Below are 23964 nucleotides of genomic sequence, written 5' to 3' on the forward strand. Positions count from 1 at the left end.
AAAGATGTTAAAAAAAACAAAAAACCAAAAACAGTTTAATTAACTAAATGATTAAAAGGTTAATAAAAAAGTTATTCATAAAAAAATAAAATAAAATAAAATGAAGTGTCATACATTAGGACATGAATGGGTAACAAACTTGCTTTGGAACAAAAATAAAGGAAGGCTGGGCCCTGAGCTCAGAATAACCCATAGCATCTACTGTACAAATTCATTACAGCAGGCATTATAGTCATAGCATATTGCCTCCTACTGAATACACAAGCACAGGCCTGAAACTCTCCCAAAAGCATAGCAAGAATGATTACTTTTACCTTGTCTAATAGAAGAAGGCTAGAAAAAAAAATTCTTTTGGAGATGGGGGGGGATGTGGGGGGGAGAGACAATTATGGCAAAATATTTATTAAAACAGACCGACTCTAAGAGTTTATTCTTATCTGTACAGTCAGTCACAGAAGTTATCACACCCAAATGTCCATGAAACTCTCTGTAACCCTGCCTCCTTGCTCTGCTTTAGTAGGGGGTATAGCTAACTCTATAGACATCTTTTCCCCTTAGTAGGGGCCATCAGCAGTTCCACACTCAGTGAGAGTCCTTTTGCCCCTTCTTTTGTTCAACTCTAGTAAGTTACTTCCAATTTGAAAGCTTCTAGGAGACGCCTCAAAACCATGTTTTGGCAGAATGTCTCCCCAGTAAGAACAAAAGTATACCTTCACCCCATTTAAGCCTGATCTCTGACATCAGTATAGTCATGCTCAGCAAATCAAAGAATGATGAGTCATGTCTATCCAGTGCCCTGACCTTCCTAGGGTATCCAGTGCCCTACTATCAGCAGAGGGTAGAGTGGCAAGCTTTTCTCCCTTCTTTCTTCCTTGCCTCTCTAAAGAAATCTCCCACTCCCAGCAGCATTTAAACTTTGTCCCTGTAGCCTTGCCTGTGCTAAAGTGCTGTTAAAGGGATGTTTTTGGGGGGCAAAAAGGTCTGGGAAAAAGGCCAAGATCTATAGCCACTCTGAACAAAAGGGAGATAGAAGTGCTTCAAACTGGCAAAGACAGTATCTGTTCCTGCCAGGATTCTTCTGTCAGTCTACTCTGCAGGTGATTCTATAAACTGTCCCCAAGGACCTGTTTCCATGTGTACAAACAAAAAGAACTAAGGTCCTTGGAAGAATAGACGTGGCTGTTCTTTACATGGAAGTAAGGCTTAATATGGGTCTGGCAATGTGCTGGCTTGAAAGTGGCCAACTATGGTGTGACTGAAGACAGGTTGAGTGGAGAAACTCTGCGTGTGGGAGTGTTGTTAGCAGACAGTGAAGCAGGGAGGAAAAAGGGAGCAGGCATCTCGGTGGAGGGAGTCTCGCCTTGGTTCCGAAGCTGTAGGATTTGCCGGAGCAAGGCCTTACCTTCTTCCCGGGTCTGAAACAAAGTCAGGCAAATGTGTCAAAATATGTCCAAGGCTTTTCTCAAAAAGTTTCTAAAATACTGACATACAAAGTTCCACAGAACAAGGTAGCCTTTCCACTCACCGTGTTTTCTTTTCTTTTTTAAATCTTTATTGGAGTATAATTGCTTCACAATACTGTGTTAGTTTCTATTGTATACCAAAGTGAGTCAGCCATATGCATACATATGTCCCCATATCCCCTCCCTCTTGAGCCACAGCAATCAAAGAAAAAGAAATAAAAGGAATACAAATTGGAAGAGAAGAAGTAAAACTGTCACTGTTTGCAGATGACATGATACTATACATAGAAAATCCTAAAGATGCCTCCAGAAAACTACTAGAACTAATCAATTAATTTGGTAAGGTTGCAGGATACAAAATTAATGCACAGAAATCTCTGGCATTCCAATACACCAACAATGAAAAATCAGAAAGAGAAATTAAGGAAACAATCCCATTTGCCATCGCAACAAAAAAAATAAGATACCTAGGAATAAACCTGCCTAAGGAGGCGAAAGACTTGTACTCAGAAAACTATTAAACACTGATGAAAGAAATCAAAGATGACTTAAACAGATGGAGAAATAGACCATGTTCTTGGATTGGAAGAATCAATATTGTGAAAATGACTATAGTACCCAAAGCAATCTACAGATTGGATGCAAACCACTCACCCTCTTAACCACCTTCCACTTTCCACCCCCAGATCATAGTAAAGTCATGTGCTCGAACCTAAAATCCAAACCTTTTACTAAAGAACTGATACTCACATCATTGAATGCACAGCACTTTTGGGCACAAGCTGAAGCTTCATCCCACAGCTTGCACTTAAAATAATACTGGGCCAGATAGCGGAAAGCAGTGCTCTCCTCCAAGTGTTCCACTATTTCCTAGATAAGGAAATCAGGAATGACTGAGGTGACAAGAATAAGATCAGCAACCCAATTCTCATGCTCATGACACATACCCCACACGAATAGATATCCTGGATATATTTGATGTAACATTGGGCTGCCTGTTCTGACTCAGTCAACTGTTCATGAAGCCTACAAAAGAAATTGGTCTTTAAGTATAAATCATATCTCAAAGCAAGCTAGTGATAAAAAGTAAAATCACACAATTAAGATAAAAAAATGATAATACATAGACAAGTACAAATTTTGACATAAATGACACAGTGGGACCCAGAATAGCATTAGTGCCCAGAGGTGGTGGTTACTTCATCAAAGCTTAGAATCATTACTCTGCTACTGGTGATGGAGGGAAAGTTAGTAAACACTTAAGCTGGATAACATACCATTGCAAAAATTCCCTGGTAATACCCTGAGTGAGATTAAAAAAGATACCAAGCAATTCAGATTTTTTGTAAGAATCCAGAAAAGAACTGGCAGGAATGAAATTGCATTTAAGAACCTCTTTCCTTATCATTTCTGAGTTATTCCTTATTTTCCTGGGCCTTATCAGGAGGAGATTAGTACCTAAAGTAGTTTTCCTAGACTGCTCTGACATAAAAATCTCATTTCTTTCAATTCATTCTTGAATTTTCCAAATAGGAAAACAATTCCTCTTCAAAGAGAAGCAGCAGTCTCTTGAGTCAAGATGGCTAAATTTCCAGATCAGTAATCATACACTGTGCTACATCCCCTCATTCATGTAGATGATGGATGGGAAGCTCTAGAATGTGCAGGACCACCTCACCAGAGAAGCCAACAGAAATATCACTAGCGTGTCACTCTTTCACTCACTTTGCCAGTTTTACCAGAGCCATCTTTTCCACATCTCCCACAGCATAAGCTCTCCAATAGCACTGTCAAAAAAATAAATAAACTGGTCACTTCAACCACTGACCCATGTGCCATGACTAATCACATAGAGACTCAGGTCCTGCAAGCCTCCCAGAATTTCAGACTTGGAGAATACAAAGCATTTTTACTAGATTTGATAGGTCCAGGCTACATACTAACATTCCCACTAATGATGTCAGCCCCACTTTGCTTTATACACCCTATGTGCCTATAAATATTCAGACTTCCCTATGTAGATAGATCCACATGAAGGAAAATTAAGCACAGATAGCTCGACCCCTCATCCAAACAGCAGATTTCCACACAAATTCTCCAGGACCCAATTTCAGATACCTTTTTGGCTTCCACTAGTTGATTGAGTTTCTCATAACATTCTCCTAAAGCGACCAGCATACGAGAATCATTGGGCCTGAGAGGGAAGAGAAATAGGAAATCCAAGCAAAAACTGAAGTCCTCCCTTGAGGAACCACCACCACTATTTCAAAGCTATGAAGGGAATGGGCTTTAATCCAATACTTCATGTAATTATATTATTTTGTGTTCACAATTATACTATTAACACATTAGTAGAATACACTACATAAAAATGACCAAACAACATATGGCATGTTTAAACTTAGGTCTCTAAGAGTCAAAACCATTCACTGTGATTCTTCAATAGCTATCAAAAGAGAAAGAAAAGTGTCAGTCCTTCCCACAACAAACACATCATCAAGTGGCCCGACTTACCGAAGCTGGTGGGCTCGTCTATAATAATAAAGGCAATAAAATGGCATCTTAAGGATTTCATAGGTCTGCCCAAGGCCATACCAGGCTCTGTAGTCCCGCTTATTGACCTCAATAGCATGCCTAAGAAATGGAAGAGAGACTGGTAAGAGAGCAGAATCAAAGTTAGCGACTTGCAGGCTCAGTAGAGACTCCTAAAATCACAACAATCTGCTCCATCTCCCTCTCCAACTAAATGCTCACCTATAAGCCTGAATAGCAGCAGATGTGTTCTTCATTTCCATGTACTCATGTCCCATCAGTGTCCAGGCACCAAGATACCGAGGATTCAATTTCAGTGCTCTCTGGAAATACAAGGCTGCTTTCTCATGCTGAGAACGCAAACTATAATAATTGCCTAATTGAAAAACAAACAAACAGAATATATAAATAACTAGAAAGGCAAAAATAAGTCACTAAAATAGGCAGCATTCCACAGAGTAGGCATGAACCATAACCCATTCCCCCAAAGTCCTTGCAGAAAAGCCAAATTCTACATATGGGCAATATCATCATTCCCTTGGAAAATATTTTTTTTATCTATCACAAATTTTGTTTTTTTAAAAAAAAAAGGTTTCCTAACACCACAAAGGTTTTCTTCATTTTATTTCCTCTCGATATAGCATTTATACACATATTTCCTTAATAAAGGGTAGGAAATTCCTAGAGTATGCTTTAGATTGGTGGTTTTCCAACTACCTTCCTAGGTTTCTAAGGAGGTACCTAAAGGATTAAAAAGGTAGCACTCTGAACTCCCCTCTTCCACAAGAATCAACGAAGTTCTATTATCATTGGTCTTAAAAAGAAAAGACGGGACTAAAGACACAGACCTACTAGAGAATGGACTTGAGGATATGGGGAGGGGGAAGGGTAAGCTGTGACAAAGTGAGAGAGTGGCATGGACATATATACACTACCAAACGTAAAATAGATAGCTAGTGGGAAGCAACCACATAGCACAGGGAGATCAGCTCAGTGTTTTGTGACCACCTAGAGGGGTGGGATAGGGAGGGTGGGAGGGAGGGAGATGCAAGAGGGAAGAGATATGGGAACATATGTATATGTATAACTGATTCACTTTGTTATAAAGCAGAAACTAACACACCATTGTAAAGCAATTATACTCCAATAAAGATGTTAAAAAAAAATAATAAAAAAAAAAAGGGGGCTTCCCTGGTGGCACAGTGGTTGGGAGTCCGCCTGCCACGCAGGGGACATGGGTTCGAGCCCTGGTCCGGGAAGATCCCACATGCCACGGAGCAACTAGGCCCGTGCGCCACAACTACTGAAGCCTGCGCACCTAGAGCTCGTGTTGTGCAAAAAGAGAAGCCACCGCAATGAGAAGCCTGCGCACCGCAACGAAGAGTGGCCCCCACTCGCCGCAACTAAAGAAAGCCCACGCACAGCAACGAAGACCCAATGCAGCCAAAAATAAATAAATAAATAAATAAATAAATAAATAAATAATATATATATATTAAAAAAAGATTATTAAAAAATAAAAGCATTCTTTATCCAATTAAGGAAAATCTAAAAAAAAAAGAATATATGAAAGATTTTAAGATTCTATAAAAAATTTTATTTGAAGAAAGGGAATAAAGGCCATCTTTCTTATACTAACTAGTAAATGGATAAACGAAATGTAGTATATATCCAGACAACGAAATACTTCTCAGCAGTAAAAAGAGAAGAACTACTGACATATGCTGCAACATGGACAAACCTCGAAAATGAGTTCAGTGAAAAAAGCCAGACAACAAGACTAAATATTCCAAGATTCCACTTATATGAAATTCCTAGAAAAGGCAAAACTATACAGATAGAAGGCAGATCTGCTGGGGATTGGGAGTAGGACTGACTGCAAATAGACCCAAGGGAACTTTTTGGGATGACGGAGTGTTCTAAACTGGATTAGGATTATGGTTACACAACTGTATAAATTAGCAAAAACTCAGTGAACTGTAAACTTAAAATAAGTAAATTTTATGGTATGTAAATTATCCCTCAATAAAGCTATTTTTAATATATACCAATAAAATGGACAACCTAGAAGAAATGGACATATTCCTAGAAATGTATAATCTCCCAAGATTAAATCAGGAATAAGTAGAAAATATGAACAGACCAATTACCAGTAATTAAATTGACTCAGTAATAAAACAACTCCCAACAAAAAAAGGCCAGAACCAGATGGCTTCACAGGTGAATTTTACCAAACATTTAGAAAAGAGCTAACACATGTCTTTTCCAAATTATTCCAAAAAATTGCAGAGGAAGAAATGTTTCCAAACTCATTCTACAAAGCCAGCATCACCCTGATACCAAAACCAAAGACACCACAAAAAAAGAAAATTACAGGCCAATATCACTAATGAACATAGATGAAAAAATCCTCAATAAAGTATTAGCAAACTGAATCCAACAATACATTAAAAGGATCATACATCATGATCAAGTGGGATTTATCCCAGGGATGCAAGGATGGTTCAATATCTGCAAATCAATCAATGTGATACACCACACTAACAAAATGAAGAATAAAAATTACATGATCATCTCGATACAGAAAAAGCTTTTGACAAAATTCAACATGCATTTATGATAAAAACTCTCCACAAAGTAGGTATAGAGGGAACATCAACATAATAAAGGCCATATATGATAAGCCCACAGCTAACATCATACTCAATGGTGAAAAGCTAAAAACTTTTCCTCTAAGATCAGGAAAAAAATCAAGGATGCCCACTTTTGCCACTTTTTTCAATGTAGTACTGGAAGTCTTAGCCACAGCAATCAGATAAGAAAAAGAAATAAAAGGAATCCAAATTAGAAAGGAAGAAGTAAAACTGCCACTGTTTACAGATGACATGATTCTATACACAGAAAATCCTAAAGATGTCACCAAAAAATTACTAGAGCTCACCAATGAATTCAGTAAAGTTGCACAATACAAAGTTAATACAGAAATCTGTTGCATTTCTATACACTAATGACAAACTATCAGAAAGAGAAATTAATGAAACAATCCCATTTACAATCACATCCAAAAAAATAAAATACCTAGGAGTAAATCTAATTAAGGAGTTCAAAGACTTGTACTCAGAAAACTATAATACACTGATGAAAGAAACTGAAGACACAAACAGAAAGATATACCTTGTTTATGGATTTGAACAATTAATATTGTTAAAATGACCATACTACCCAAGACAATCTACAGATTCAATGCAATCCCTAACAAAATACCAACGGTGGGACTTCCCTGGTGGTCCAGTGGTGAAGACTCTGTGCTCCCAATGCAGGGGGCCTGGATTTAATTCCTGGTCAGGGAACGAGATCCCACATGCCACAACTAAAGATCCCACATGCCACAACTAAAGATCCCGCATGCCACAACAAAGATGCCACACGCGGCAATGAATATTCTGTGTGCTGCAACTAAGACCCAGAGCAGCCAAATAAATAAATAAATATTAAAAAAAAATACCAATGGCATTTTTCACAGAACCAAAACAAATAATCCCAAAATTTGTATGGAAACACAAAAGACCTTGAACAGCCAAAACAATCTTGAGAAAGAAGAACAAAACTGGAAGCATCACATTCCCTGACTTCAGACTATACTACTAAGCTACAGTGATCAAAACAGTATGGTACTGGTCCAGAAACTCACTCAGGCACTTATGGTCAATTAATCATGACCAAGGAGGCAAGAATATACAATGGGGAAAAGACAGTCTCCAATAAGTGATGCTGGGAAAACTGGACAGCTACAAGTAAAAGAATGAAATTAGAACATTTTCTCATACCATATAAAAAAATAAACTCAAAATGGATTAAAGATCTAAATGTAAGACCAGAAACCATTAAAACTCCTAGAAGAAAACAGAGGCAAAACACTCTTTGACAGGAATCATAGCAATATTTTTTTGGATCCATCACCTAAGGCAAAGAAAACAAAAGCAAAAATAAACAAATGGGACCTAATTAGACTTAAAAGCTTTTGCACAGCAAACAAAACCATCAACAAAACGAAAAGACAAGGACTTCCCTGGTGGCACAGTGGTTAAGAATCCGCCTGCCAATGCAGGGGACATGGGTTTGATCCTACATGCTGTGGAGCAACTAAACCCCTGCACCACAACTACTGAGCCCGCGCTCTAGAGCCCACAGCCACAACTACTGAAGCCTGCATGCCTAGAGCCCGTACTCCGCAACAAGAGAAGCCACCACAATGAGAAGCCTGTGAACCGCAACGAAGAGTAGCCCCTGCTTGTCACAACTAGAGAAAGCCTGTGCACAGCAACAAAAACCCAATGCAGCCAAAAATAAATAAATTAATTAAAACAAAACAAAACAAAACAAAAAGACAACTTACTGAATGGGAAAAAATATTTGCAAATGATATCCAAAATACATAAACAGTTCATACAACTTAATACCAAAAAAACAAACAACCCAGTCAAGAAATGGTCAGAAGACCTGATAGACATTTTTCCAAAGACGTACAGATGGCCAATAGGCACATGAAAAGGTGCTCAATATCATTAATCATCAGAAAAGCAAATCATGGGGCTTCCCTGGTCATGCAGGGGTTAAGAATCCGCCTGCCGATGCAGGGGACACGGGTTCGAGCCCTGGTCCAGGAAGATCCCGCATGCCGTGGAGCAACTAAGCTCATGTGCCACAACTATTGACCCTGTGCTCTAGAGCCCATGAGCCACAACTACTGAGCCCATGCGCCACAACTACTGAAGCCCGCACGCCTAGAGCCTGTGCTCCGCAACAAGAGAAGCCACCGCAATGAGAAGCCCGCACACCACAACGAAGAGTAGCCCCCACTCACTGCAACTAAAAGAAAGCCCACGTGCAGCAACAAGGACCCTACGCAGCCAAAAATAAATAAATAAATAATTTTTTTTAAAAAAAAAGAAAAGCAAATCAAAACCACAATGAGATATCACCTCACAACTGTCAGAATGGCTATCATCAAAGAGACCACAAATAACAAATGTTAGTGAAGATGTGGAGAGAAGGGAACATTTGTACACTGTTGGTAGGAATGTTAATTGGTGCAGCCACTAGGGAGAACAGTATGGAGAGTCCTCAAAAAACTGAAAATAGAACTACGATATGATCTAGCAATTCCACTTCTGGGTATGTATCCAAAGAAAACAAAAACACAAATTTGAAAAGATACATGCACCCCAATGTTCACAGCAGTATTATTTACAATAGCCAAGATATGGAAGCAACCTAAGTGTCCATCAACAGAGGAATGGATAAAGAAGATGTGGTATACATACATAATGGACTACTACTCAGCCATTAAAAAGAATGAAATTTTGCCATTTGCAACAACATGGATGGATCTGGAAGGTATTATGCTTAGTGAAATGTCAGTTTGAGAAAGACAAACTATCTATTATCACTTATACATGGAATCTAAAAAATAAAACAAACGAATGAATATAACAAAACAGAAACAGACTCACAGATAAAGAGAACAAACTAGTGGTTACCTATGGGGAGAGGGAAGTGGGGAGGGCAAGATAGGCGTAGGGGATTAAGAGGTACAAACTACTACGTGTAAAATAAATAAGCTACAAGGAAATATTGTACAGCACAGGGAATATAGCCAATATTTTATAGAACTTTAAACAGAGTATAATCTATAAAAAACTTGAATCACTATGTTGCACACCTGAAACTAATATTGTAAATCAACTATACCTCAATTTTTAAAAAAAGAAGAGGGCTTCCCTGGTGGCACAGTGGTTAAGAATCCGCCTGCCAATGCAGGGGACACGGGTTCAAGCCCTGGTCCGGGAAGATCCCACATGTCGTGGAGCAACTAAGCCCATGAGCCACAACTACTGAGCCCGTGCGCCTAGAGCCCGTGCTCCGCAACGAGAAGCCCGCACACCGCAACAGAGTAGCCCCCGCTCGCCACAACTAGAGAAAACCTGCACACAGCAGTGAAGACCCAATGCAGCCAAAAATTAAATGAATGAATAAATTCATTTAAAAAAAATAAAAAATAAATAAAAAATAAAAAAAGAAGAAAAAACAATTCGAGATATACCAAGACTTTGAGGGATTTTTCATGAGACTGTTGAGTGAGAAAAGTAAAATACAGAGAAATGTGTGTAATATGATCCTATTTTTGTAAGCAAACAGCCCATTAAACCCTGCATGTGTGTATGTGTACTTTTCATGTGGTATGGGACATGCTAACACAAGTATTTTAAAGGAGGAAAGGTGCAGTGAGGGAAAAAAACCCTGCACTTTAAAAAAATCTCCTTTATGTATAAATTGCATGTGCATAAACTAGATAAAAAGATGGATTTAAATGTATATATACTAATTTACAGAGATAATGATATACTGTCAAACGGAAAAAGCAAATTGCAGAGAAATTATACGATTCCACTTTGGTAAAAAACAAGTAATAAGATTTCTATATATGTGTTTGTCTTTGCTTTTAATTTGTCTAGATTCAGCTGTCAGTTTGATTCAGGAGAAATTATTTATAACAATTGTCTGTATCACTTAAGATCATTCAAGTTCACATTCACCTGGGAAAAAAGCAAGATGGAGGGCTTTATGTCCTATAAAAGGATACCTTTGCTTCTGCCACTGACTCGGACCCACAGACAGAGGAATAAACAAACCCTAGACATATTGTCCAAAGGTTAACTTCTGTAATAGAATAGGAGAAGTGAAGTAGTAGTAGCAAGGGTATAAGCTTTAGCTGGTAAAGGAGTCAGGATGACAAAGGAGATGTTAAAGAAGTCAGAACAGGCAAGTTCTGGACAAAGATTAAGTAGATGAGATTTTCTGACCAGTTGGAACAGCTAAAATGTACTGAATGATTACAATGTGCTGGGCAACTTACATTGTTATAAGTGCTTTGTATATGTTAATTTACTTACTCTTCACAACGAATACATGGGAGAAGGTTCTACTGTTATTATCCCTTTATGGATGAGGAAAGTATAGCACATAGAAGTTAAATCCAATGTCACACAGCTAGTTAGTAGCAAAACCAAGATTTAAACTTGTGCAGTTTTGTTCCAGAGTCCAAATCTTAACCATGCTATACTGTAATATATACCTATATAAATACACATACATATATGTATTTGTGTGTGTGTGTGTAAAGCTGCCTCTCAGAGACTGGGCCTCCAGAAAAGATGCAGAAGGAAGCATTCAATTCACATCAAGACGTAACTGCAGAAGCAAGGACTAAACAAGTAGGAGATTCCTGCCATCACTCTATTCTTAAGTTGTTTCATTCTCTTTCAGGTCCTCAGTTTCTTCTCTTCTCTCTCCACCCTTTCTCCTTTGTGAAAGCTGAAATATATTTTTTGTCATATCTAATGTTCCTTTTTTTTGATTTTTAAGATAGGTGGGCTGAATTCAACAAACATTTATTGACCGTATGTCAGGAACTTTGCTAAGCATTACAGATACACTGAAGAAAAAACAGTTCATTAAGAAGTTTACCAATCAAACGATTATTTAAAAAACCAGATGGGAATTCCCTGGCAGTCCAGTGGTTAGGACTCCGCACTCTCACTGCCGAGGGCCCGGGTTCAAACTCTGTTCCGGGAACTAAGATCCCGCAAGCCACGAGGCATGGCCAAAAAATAAATAAATACATAAAATAAAAAACCAGAAACTCCTAAAGCATTACTCTTCATATGTACGTATCCTTTGATTTTAACTGGCTTTAAGTTAGTAGGCTAAAAAAAGAACAGTTCATTATCTCCCCTACCTCTGTTTCCTTTCTTCAGGTGAAGGACAGTGTTATCAATCTGGTTACCCATTCACCAATTCCTGTATGTTCTACTTCCTAAATATCTTCTAAATCTAATCGCCTCTCTTCATTCCTCCTGCCGATACCTCAGCTTGGGCTCTCATCATCTCTAGACTGGATTATTGCAAAAGCCTCCTTGTTGGTCTTGCTCTTTTTCTAATCCTCCCAGCACACTGTCTCCAGTTATCATGTGACAATGAAAATCTAAAAACATTTATCATTCTCTGGTTTAAAATCCTTCAGAAGACTTCTCCTGCCTTAAGAATAAAATCCAAACTTCTGGTAAGGCACAAAAGGCTCTTCAAGATCTGGCGCCGTTCATACAGTCCCTCCTCCTACACCATGCTTACCAGGACACTAAACTATTTCAGGATCACTGTCTGTTTCACACTTCAATGCCTCTGCACTGCAATACCCTTCCCAAGTCAATCCATCTCCTCCTTTAGTGAACTCTTTCACTCCTGCCCATCCTTCAGGTATCACCTTCTCAAGAAGCCTTCCCTAATCAGACTGGATTAGCTACCTTTCCTATGTACTCTCTTAGCATCCTATGTTTACTTCAATCATAACCTTCAACCCACTATATTATAGTTGTTTCTCACTGGTCTTCCTCAGTAGGTAATGGGGTAGGTACTGCAACACAAACCACCGTATCTGGCACTCAGAAGATGTTCAAAAGATGTTTTCTGCATAAACTGGAGTTCCATCCTCACTTTAACGGACTTTATACTTCATTCACAATGCTCTGATATTGAAAAGATCATTTGTTCCTCTTACCTATGTTCCCATAGGATTTTTCTTTTTTTAATATTTATTTCCCATACTAGACTACAACTTCCTAAAGGGCTGGAAATATTTATTGAACGACTGAATTGAAATTCTATCAGTTTATTAACAACATCCTAACATATAAATGTATGTTCTCAATGCAGTGTCACCAAAGACCCAGGAACAGGGCCTTTCACCTCCAGGAAACTTAGGCTTCCAATCACAACTAACCAAGCTTACTTTTATCCAAGAGTGGCCATTCATCTATTTATGTCAACTGATTATCAGGCCACAGTAGTGTGGCCAAGTACATAGGGCCATGGTTCTCAACCAAGGATGATTCTGACCCCAAGAGGTTATTTGGCTTTATCCGCACAACTGGGGGAAGGAGGTTACTGACATCTAGTGGGTAGAGCTGGGTATACTTCTAACACCGTGCAATGTACAGGACAGACCCCCACAAAAGAAATTATCAGCCAAAAATGTCAACAGAGCCAAGAGTGAGACACCCTGATACAGAAAAAGATACACTCTCATCTCTTTTCATAGGATTGGAAATGCTTACAAACATTTTAGTAATATTAGTAAGTTTAAAATACACACGCTTTGGGACCTCCCTGGTGGTCCAGTGGTAAAGAATCTGCCTTCCAATGCAGGGGACGCGGGTTCAATCCCTGGTCAGGGAACTAAGATCCCACATGACATGGGGCAACTAAGCCACGCACCACAACTACTGAGCCTGTGTGCCGCAAACTAGAGTCCACGCGCTCTGGAGCCTGCGCGCCACAACTACAGAGCCCATGCACTCTGGAGCCCACGCACTCTGGAGCCCACGCACCACAACTAGAGAGAAGCCCGCGTGCCACAACAAAGAGCCCACGCCGCAACAGAAGATCCTGCATGCCTCAACAAAGACCCTGCGTGTCGCAACTAAGACCCGACACAGCCTAAAAATAAATAAATAAAATAATAATTTAAAAATACAGGGACTTCCCTGGTGGCACAGTGGTTAAGAATCCGCCTGCCAACGCAGGGGACATGGGTTCGAGCCCTGGTCCAGGAAGATCCCACATCCGCGGAGCAACTAAGCCTGTGCGCCACAACTACTGAGCCTGCGCTCTAGAGCCCGCGTGCCACAACTATTGAAGCCCACGTGCCTAGAGACCGTGCTCTGCAACAAGAGAAGCTACCACAACGAGAAGCCTGTGCACCACAACGAAGAGTAGCCCCCGCTCACCACAACTAGAGAAAGCCCGCGTGCAGCAACGAAGACCCAACGCAGCCAAAAATAAAATAGATAAAATAAATAAATATATATATTTTTAAAAAACACATATATATATAAAAAATACACACATTTTTGATCCAGCCTTTCACTGCAAGGAACTAATTATACAGAAACAGTTGCATAAACATGCAAAAATAAATATATACATACAAAGATGTTTCCTGAAGCAATTTTTATGTTAACAAACACTAGCCACAACTTATACAATAGAAAATGATTAAATAAAAATAATGGCACATCTATATAATAAAATACTAAATAGCCATCAAAAATAATATAATACAACTCTACATGTACTAGCATGAAAAGATGGAAAAGATATATTGTTAGGTTAAAAAAAAGGACATTACAAAGCAGGTGTATAATGATATAGTTTTTGCAAGCAAACCATACACATACACATACACCATTTTTAGTACTCACACACACATACACCATTTATAGTACTCACACAGAAAAATATTCTGGAGTCATATCCACCAATCTTGGGGGTGGGATTACAGTGATCCTTCACATTATATTGTATATAATTTTGTTACCTTTGACACTTATTTTTTTTGGCTGTGCTATGAGGCATGCAGGAATGCAGGATCCCAGTTCCCCGACCAGGCATCGAACCCGTGCCCCCTGCAGTGGATGCGCGGAGTTCTAACCACTGGACCGCCAGGGAATTCCCTTTTTTTCTTTTGACACTTTTATATTATTGTTATTTTTACATTTGGATTACTTACAATAAAGATAAAAAAAGGAAAAAAGTGGTGACTCTTACCAATTACACAGCATGTTTCTACACGATATTTATCAATCTCACAGAGGTTGTGAGCCAGATAACTCAACTCAGATTTCATGCTCTGAAAGAAAAGAAAGACGATCTAAGCATGAAAAAGGAACCCCTACATAATTTTTCTCGTAGCTAATGTTACTAGGTGACAATCCAACCCAGGAGATAAAAGCACAAAAGAGCTTAAGTCCAAGCAAAGGAAGGAGCTCACCCTGACATAAAGAAGGTTGGAGAATGTGTCCATATTTTCAATCCTGTAAGGGTCTTGTTTCCTTAGCTCATTAAAAATAGAGAGGGCTTTGTCGATATCTGCAGAAAGAAGACAGAGAGTTCAGAAAACAACACAGCACTACCTTCAGGGTTTGATGGTATTTCGTTGTCCTTATTCACTCACCTCTGATATTGTGATAGGCAACTGCAATTTGGGAAACAATATATGAGCTCTTAGAGAAGCCCACATCAATGAGATTCTGATACTTTTGCAGGGCCTCCTCTATCAACTGCAACTCTGTGTATATATGAGCCAGAAAAAACTCTTTCATCCAGGTGTCTGGCAAAGACAGGAACTTCAGCTGGCAGCAGGAGAGAGAGGAACACACTTAATATACTTTGACCTCTCTCCCAAATGAACATCAAGGAACTATCTTTATTGTCTAAAAGAATTTATCACCAAAATTTTATTAGGGTACCTAATAATGAACACAGGGCAGTTCAATTAAGTGAATAGGACTTATAAGCACAATAGGGAGGAATAGGGAGGAATGGTCTAGCTGGGGACAGCTTCAAAGAAACGACAGGATTTGAGGCGAGCCTTGGAGGATGGGTAGAAACTGAATAGAAAAAGGGAGAGGAAGAGAAAAAAGACAACATTCTAGGTAAGGACAACAAAATAGAGGAAAAACAATCATGATGAGTGTGGAGGCACTCCACATAGAATGAGGCAACTAGCTCAGTTTGAGGGGAGGCTATGTGTTGGGAAGTAGTGGAAAAATAAGACTGAACTGATAGGGTGGGTCCTATGCTGCAACAGGAAATGGGACGCAACAGGAAACCACTGCAATTTTTGACAGGAGAATGACATGATGACATGGGTGCTTTAAGAAGTTTGGAAACAGTATGTCAGATGGCTTGGAATTGGGAGTATAAAAATGGGAAAGCTAGATAGAAAGTATTTATTACTTTTTAGTAATCCAAATTTGAGATGATAACCAAGACAGCAAAGGAAACCAAGAGAAAGAGATGCAGACAAGAAGGTAACCATGGCAATGTCTCGCAACTGACTAGATAAAGGGAAATAAGAGAAAGGGAAGAGACAAAATATGACTCTGAGGCATCAAGACTGGGTGCGTCCTGAGAAACAGAGATACAACTGAGAGTCCATCAAGTTGGGAGGAAGAAAGAGAATTTGGTAGGCAAGATGAGAAATTTGGTTTTGCATATTCTGAGTTCAGAGATAAAACAAACTTTCAATGAGGGCTTCCCTGGTGGCGCAGTCGTTAAGAATCTGCCTGCCAATGCAGGGGACACGGGTTCGAGCCCTGGTCTGGGAAGATCCCACATGCCGCGTAGCAACTAAGCCCGTGAGCCACAATTACTGAGCCTGCGCGTCTGGAGCCTGTGCTCCGCAGCAAGAGAGGCCGCGATAGTGAGAGGCCCGCGCACCGCGATGAAGAGTGGCCCCCGCTCGCCGCAACTGGAGAAAGCCCTCGCACAGAAACGAAGACCCAACACAGCCAAAAAAAATAAACATAAATAAATAAATAAATTAAAAAAAAAAAAAACTTTCAATGAAAGTCTAGTAGGCAGTTAGAGATAGGTAAATACAAGTAAGCCAAGATTAAGATTTCAGACACAAATGTAGTAGCATGTATCACTATTGGGGAAAATCAACCAGCCCTTGGTCCTCTAGAGCCAACAAAAGGAAATGTGTTGTTGCTTCTATTAACTATTGAAGAACAGCAAAATAAACTTTGTAGACAATGTTCTCTAACAATGACTAATAAAACAATGCAGTTTATAAAGCAATTTCATATACATTATTTCCTTAATTAACAAATCTCTAAATCTCAACAGAGACCTATGACAGCTCAGAAGAAACATTAAAAATGTTTTTAATTCAATTCTTGATATCAGAGAAATTGTTCCTATAGCATCTTTGGAATTAGGAGAGAAACTATAATAACATTTAGTCTATAAAACAAGTTACAGTAAAACTTGAATATGAAAACATATTCTAAGTCAACTGAATGCAAATGCAACAGCAACTACCAAACAAGATCTAGACATTAGTCTTTCAAATAAAGACCTAAATCCCAACAGTGAAAGAGACTAGAGAAGGAGCAAAGAGGTAGCTATAATGAAAGGTTTAGCAAAACTTTCTCCCCCTACCCCATTATTAAAGAATTACATAAGACTTGAAGCAGAAGATTTTTCACATAGCTCATCTCAATTTACCATCTCCTTGTCTGTAATCAAGTTACAGAGTTCTAGCCAGGCTCCCCAATGCAAAGGCAAAACATGAGTAGCCTCCACAAACACATCAATGGCCTCTTTCACCAAGTCCAGCTTTCGAAGCACCACACCATACCTAGGAAAGAAGGGAACGATCACAGAAGTTAATAACATCTCCCCTCTACTCAGAAGAATATCTCACATAAGTTCCAAATTACTATAACACTTACAGATAAAGGCCAAATCCATCAAGTTCCCGAGCCTGGTGTTTTTTGCTGAGCTCCACTCTCAATTCTCTAAGAGCCTCATTTTTCACTTGACCTTTCTCCAGGGGGCCTAGGAAAGAAACAGAGTTTCTTATCTAAGGGTAGACTGCTGTTTTTCATTTCATAGACCTAGATATTCCCTTTGGCATCAACCAAAGTTACACCTGGAACTTCCAGCAAACACTCACAAGCGGCCAATGACATCTTACACAGTCCATTTACTTTACTATAGAAACTGCAACTGATAACTGGTCTGCAGTCATATTTTGTTAGGCCCACACAGGTTTTTAAAAATCTGAATTAATTATCAATGTTTAAAAATCAGAAGCCTCAACTAAAAATCTAAATTTCCAGGTTCAGGTTGCAGGGAACAGGGAAGGGCCAGCGGAAGAAAGCCCCTGACAACACCAGGCCCACATTCCCACCGGGCAACCCTCAGAGGAAGCTGGCTGACAACCAGCCAGTTGTGCTCTCCAATTTGCAGACTCCTCCTCAGTCCACTTCCCATGTTTATATTACCTGCCTGGCTCCTACAGGCATTATAGAGTTTGCAACCTCTGCTTTAGTCCAAAAGGTAAGAGAAAGAAATTCATACCTAGGCTATCAACTGTTTCATCATCCTTCTTCTTTTCTCCAGACTGTAAGAGAAAATCAATAAATAGGTCTTTTTTCCGCTTATTCTGAAACCTGTAGCAGCCTGATTCGACCTAAAGGGTACAAGTCCAACCAAAATGACATCTACTATTGGTCACTAATTTTAAACAACTATTCGGGGGCTCCCACTGGCCAAATCTGGAATCATCTGAGTACCAAAATGATAAAGTGAAATAATGAATTATAAACAATTAAAAATACAGGCATTCTTGAGTCCATACTGATACTAGATAAATACATAAATAAGTGGAGAAGGGGAAGACAGGCTCTTGCTTAGAGTAGAATTTACTACTCAAGAGTGCTGGAGTAGAAAATCATCATTTTGCAACATTATAATAAAGAATACTTCAGGCAAAAATTAACAATGAATTTCTTGACTAATGGTTATTTAGGTTTTTAATTTTTTTGGCTATTACAAAAAACCCTTCAATGAACAGCCCTGTACATATATATATCCTTGTGCACATATTGAAGTATTTCTATTGGACAAGTTAAGTTTCTTAAAGAAGAATTGTTTGGGCATAGTATTTCAAATTGACATAATCTGCCCGGAGCAGCGGCCCACACATGTCGGGGCCTGGGTTTCATCTCCCCATACCAAGGAGTGGGTGGTGGGCTGAGGCCCCAGTGGTTCTGGGCGCCAAATCTCACCCACAGGCACGCCAACCAAACCAACGCCAAACTACTTTTACTCCTGAAACAGAGGGTCTACTGCCCCATACCTTTGTCAATAATGAATATTACCAATATTTTTATATTTTCTTTCATACCATTATTTTTTTACTTTACTTATGATGTCTTCTTTATTATTGCTAAGTATTTATAAAGTACATTCACCAAGTAGACTTTTGCTAAACTATTTGAAGATTAAACTTTTGCTACTGGGATTCTAAATATGGATGCTGCAGCAGAATGACATCTTAAAATGGCCCTTACCAGATATCTAGAATACATGTACAGGAAATAGGCTTTCTTGCTATTGCAGCCATGCAGGAAATGTGCTGCCCGATCATACTCTTTAACGTCAAAGTAGGCCTTGGCCAGGGTGTAAGCATCCATATCCTGGGCATCCTCCTAAAAAAGAGACAAGTTTATGTAAGTGGTTAGGAACAGGATAACAAAAGTTCAAATCCAAGAATATTCGTTAATTTCAAGATGTAAGAAAAAATAATTATTTTCCTCCTCCCAAAAACCTAATACTTATTTATTAGTTTATGAAGTAAGGTCACAGAACATTTTTTCAAAATAAAAGCTTGGGGAAAAATATTAAAATTAAGAAAACTAAACCAATGCACTCAGAAACTTTTATTGTTTCTGCAAATGTTGTGGGAAATTGCATACGCTTTAGTGTTAGGGACTTGGATTTAAATTCTGACTCCTTGATTTCCTGGTTTCAAGACATTAGTAGGGAACTTACTTAGCTTCTCTGAGTATTCACTTCTTCATCTGTAAAATGGAGCCAGTAATACGGATTTGATATGAGGAGAAGGTGAAAAAGTCATGAAAAATGTCTAGCATTAATATCTGACATTCCTTTCCTTCGGCAGACTTTTAAATTTCCACATAAATGCAACATGCTGTGGAATTATTTATACTTTTTGTAATTCAAGAAAGTTTTGACATGTTAGTATTGTAAAAACCAAAAAAACACAGCTATAATTCTTTATGTAAAAAAAAAAAAAAATGAAATGATGCACATTTGAGGTAAAAACATACACTCCCCCCAAATTCTAAGGATAAGTTGATTAAAACTTTAGTAATTTCATTCTCCTCATCCTTCATGTCCAAATATTACCAGCACAAAACTGGAACCAAAATTATGTTCAATATTTTCTTCATTGGATGAACATGTCCTAAATATGGCCATTCAGCTTAGGATTCTGGTGGCCCTTTTCACGTACACTCACCATTTACTTATTTCTTCTCCTGCCTCTCTCACCTGCATTGTATCTTTTGGATTAAGGAACATTCATTGTTTTTAAGTGCGTGTGTGTGTGTGTGTGTGTGTGTGTGTGATTGGTGGGGGTGGTAATCAAGAAATGGCATCTTCAGGAAAAATAAAATGGATTATGATAAAGATCTTTCAGACAACACAGACTATGTAAACATACATACTATAGATCATACATAAAATGTATTCCTATCTCATTTAATTCTCTCAATATCCCCACAAAGTAAATACTATTATCCACAGATGGGGAAACTGTGGCTCAGGAGGTTAATTAAGTTGCCAAAAGTCACTAGTATGGCTGAGATTTGAACCCAGAGCTGTCTGGATCCAAAATCAGTTTTGTGCTGTTGTATTGGGTTGGCCAAAAAGTTCATTTGGTTTTTTCCATTAGATGGCTCTAGTAGTGCTTAGTCGTCTTTAACTTCATTTGAAACAATTTTGCTAGAGTGTAATGTGACAGCTGTCATATCAAGGTTAATTTTTTTAAAAACTTATCAAAACTGGTGAACTTTTGTGTAGCCATTTTAATATTGAAGATGGAAGGAAAAAAGCAACATTTTCCGCATATTATGCTTTATTATTTCAAGAAAGGTAAAAACGCAACTGAAACGCAAAAAAAGATTTGTGCAGTGTATGGAGACAGTGCTGTGACTGATCGAACGTGTCAAAAGTGGTTTGCGAAGTTTCGTGCAGGAGGTTTCTCACTGGATGAGGCTGCATGGTTGGGTAGACCAGTTGAAGTTGACAGTGATCAAATTGAGACATTAATTGAGAACAAGCAACGTTATACCATGCAGGAGATAGCTGACATACTCAAAATATCCAAATCAAGAGTTGAAAATCATTTGCACCAGCTTGGTTATGTGAATTGCTTTGATGTTTGGGTTACACGTAAGTTAAGCGGAAAAAAAACCTTCTCGACCGTTTTTCCGCATGTGTTTTCTCTCTTAAACGCAATGAAAACGTTCCGTTTTTAAAACAATTGTGACGGGCGATGAAAAGCGGATAGATACTGTACAATAACGTGGAACGGAAGAGATCGTGAAGCAAGCGAAATGAACCACCATCAACCACACCAAAGGCCGGTTTTCATCCAAAGAAGGTGATGTTGTGTATATGGTACAATTGGAAAGGCGTCCTCTATTATGAGCTCCTTCCGGAAAACCAAACAATTAATTCCAACGAGTACTGCTCCCAATTAGACGAACTGAAAGCAGCACTTGACGAAAAGCCTCCAGAATTAGTCAACAGAATACGCATAATCTCCCATCAGGATAATGCACGACTGCATGTTTCTTTGATGACCAGGCAAAAACTGTTACAGCTTGGCTGGGAAGTTCTGATTCAACTGCTGTATTCACCAGACATTGCACCTTTGGATTTCCATTTATTTAGGTCTTTACAAAATTCTCTTAACAGAAAAAATTTCAATTCCCTGGAAGACTGTAAAAGGCACCTGGAACAGTTCTTCGCTCAAAAAGATAAAAAGTTTTGGTAAGATGGAATTATGAAGTTGCCTGAAAAATGTGAGAAGGTAGTGGAACAGTGAATACGTTGTTCAATAAAGTTCTTGGTGAAAATGCAAAATGTGTGATTTGTACTTTTATTTTAAAACCGAAGGAACTTTTTGGCCAATCGAATACAAACCTTTGACGCTTCTCCTCGTTATGAATACTGTCTAGGTTGAGCTAGAAAACCTAAAAGGCTGAAATCTTAAGCAAGGATTGTTTACTAATCTCTCCAGCTTAAGTAAGAGCACCACTAAGTCTTTCAAAGCTTAGAAAAAACATACAGATAAAATCGCTTAAAACACCCAGCTCTTTGAATGCTTGAATTTCCTCTACAAATATCCCTGCTAAGCAGTATGCTCCCTTCCGGTGACAGGGCACTCAGTATCTCTTCTGATGATGGGGAGCACTCACTGTGAAGACGTGCTTACCTCTGTAATAGGCGGCGGAGGCTGCAGCTCGGACAGAGGCAACGCCGGGAGGGAGAAGGCCAACTCCGCAGACCTGGAACACCCACACAAACTGAATCAGCTCAAGACCCCCAAGGCCGAGGATCCAAGCCCGGTCCCCTCGGACTCCGACATCTTACCATTTGCTACTGTGCAGTAGGCCCCGCTCCCGGGTAAGGCCCGCGATAAGTAGCAGCTGCTTTTTAATTTCCCGCAAATTTGAGAAATCGCCGCTCGATGACAGGGCGGAGACCACAGCAGCCGACACTGCCACCGGGACTACAGAGGAGCTGGCAGCCATTTTCCTGTCTTGGCCACCCCAGCCAATCACCAGCGAAAATACTGGCTGCCCCTCCGCTCCAAAAAAGTCTATCTGTTATTGGCACGCTCTTGCTCCAGAAAAACCAATCAGAAATCTTCCTTCTCGGAACATCAGTAAGAGGCGGGGAGGGAAGAGGCAATTACTTCTCCGATTGGCGAAGAACTAGTGGGGCGCGAAAGTTAGAACAAGAAAGAGGGGGGATAGCCACGACTTCTGGGCGGGGCAGAGAGGAATGAGTGATTGGGAAGGTGGCTTGGGAAGCTAGGGTTGGGAATAGGGGCAAGAGAGTGCAGAATGATGTGATTGGACGAAAGATAAGAGTGTAGTTCGTGGGCAGATTCTGTGCCGCTGGATGACATAGTGGTGTATGTGTCTAGCAAGGATGTCTGGTATCCTCTAGATTTTTTCTTAAAGAAGTAAGTTGTATGGCCACAGGTGGAGAATTCTTCCTCTTTACCCACCTTTTTCTTACCCCGGGGGAGGGGGGAGGGTAACTAACATTTATTGAGGGCTTACCTTGTGACAGGTTCTGTACTTTTACATACATAATCTGGTTTAACCATTAAAACAGCTCTATGATATTGTATCATCCCAGTTTTACAGATGAAGAAAACGAAAGCTCAGAGAGTTTGCATCACTCTTCCAAGGAGAGTGTTTAGATTATAACCCAGCTCTGACTCCAAAACCCAGAGTTCTTAAACACTACATGAACATTTTCAACCTTGTTTTGTTTGTAACCCTTTCATAGTAATATATGGTTTTACCAACTCCCTTGGGAATGTTTTGAACCCATTCTTTGGGTGTTATATAGAAGTGATTTTAAGTAAATCATGTTGTTTAGATTAACATGTATTATTAAAGATTGTATTCTGAAGTCAACTTTATCGCAACATACTATACAGTGCATGAAGGCAAAATTCTACTTTTTTCTTGTTTCATAAGTGTTGCACACTTTGTTTTAAATTTATAATTTAAGAAAAAATGATTTGTTAGCAAATACAAAAATTACAGTATATCATACATCTACTCATGTGTATCTATGTACATGTATTTGTATATATATACTGAATATAAACTGAATAAATACTGACACATAGAATGAAATGTAACTGTTTATGGCATTATAGATAGATAGATACTGCTTTTATGACTTGTTTAGAATTCTTATATTTGCCCTTCAAAATGTTATTGTTTATTTTTATAATTGTCTATAATTTTATGTTTTGTTTTTAAATAACAAGAAAATAGAGATGATTTCAATATGCTTTTGGCAAGCACTTATTTACAAACAATACATTTTTAGTGTAGCCAGTCTTTTGTCCCAATGAATGAAAAGATAAATTGGATATAATTGTCACACAATTTTTTTTTAATAAATAAATTTATTTATTTATTTATTTTTGGCTATATTAGGTCTTTGTTGCTGCACGCAGGATTTTCTCTAATTGCGTCGAGCCGGGGCTACTCTTCGTTGCAGTGCGCGGGCTTCTCGTTGTGGTGGCTTCTCTTGTTGCAGAGCACAGGCTCTAGGTGCATGGGCTTCAGTAGTTGTGCGACATGGGCTCAGTAGTTGTGGCTCGCGGGCTCTAGAGCGCAGGCTCAGTAGTTGTGGCGCTCGGGCTTAATTGCTCCACAGCATGTGAGATCTTCCCAGACCAGGGATTAAACCCGTGTCCCCTGCCTTGGCAGGC

At 39.1% G+C, this 23964-nt stretch overlaps 1 protein-coding gene and 1 non-coding gene across 2 annotated transcripts; both read right to left on the reverse strand.

Annotated features, from left to right (window-relative positions):
- Positions 1-399: 399 nt before the first annotated feature.
- On the reverse strand, positions 400-22261 carry CDC23 (cell division cycle 23). Its single transcript, XM_059919499.1, has 16 exons — positions 22092-22261; positions 21934-22006; positions 18980-19117; positions 17985-18027; positions 17354-17459; positions 17127-17259; positions 15067-15244; positions 14884-14981; positions 14661-14742; positions 4218-4371; positions 3978-4097; positions 3582-3657; positions 3189-3250; positions 2411-2489; positions 2214-2333; positions 400-1415 (listed from the first exon to the last, which is right to left on the reverse strand). Exons 1-16 carry the CDS (start codon positions 22250-22252, stop codon positions 1245-1247), a joined length of 1794 nt encoding a protein of 597 aa, XP_059775482.1. The 5' UTR covers positions 22253-22261; the 3' UTR covers positions 400-1244.
- Positions 18609-18730, reverse strand: LOC132364225 (small nucleolar RNA ACA64). The gene has a single exon (XR_009502770.1). It is a non-coding gene; the product is annotated as a small nucleolar RNA ACA64 (small nucleolar RNA).
- Positions 22262-23964: the final 1703 nt, after the last annotated feature.

This window comes from Balaenoptera ricei, chromosome 3 (genome assembly GCF_028023285.1).
Source record: "Balaenoptera ricei isolate mBalRic1 chromosome 3, mBalRic1.hap2, whole genome shotgun sequence".
Taxonomy (NCBI): Eukaryota; Metazoa; Chordata; class Mammalia; order Artiodactyla; family Balaenopteridae; genus Balaenoptera; species Balaenoptera ricei.

Excerpts from the sequence above, each read along its gene's own strand:
- CDC23 (XM_059919499.1), bottom strand. The coding sequence starts at position 22,252 with ATGGCTGCCAGCTCCTCTGTAGTCCCGGTGGCAGTGTCGGCTGCTGTG. Across the intron at positions 3,658-3,977 it reads AGACGAGCCCACCAGCTTCG|GCCCAATGATTCTCGTATGC; the intron begins GTAAGTCGGGCC and ends CTTCCCTCTCAG. Across the intron at positions 1,416-2,213 it reads AGTGCTGTGCATTCAATGAT|ACCCGGGAAGAAGGTAAGGC; the intron begins GTGAGTATCAGT and ends ACTTTGTTTCAG.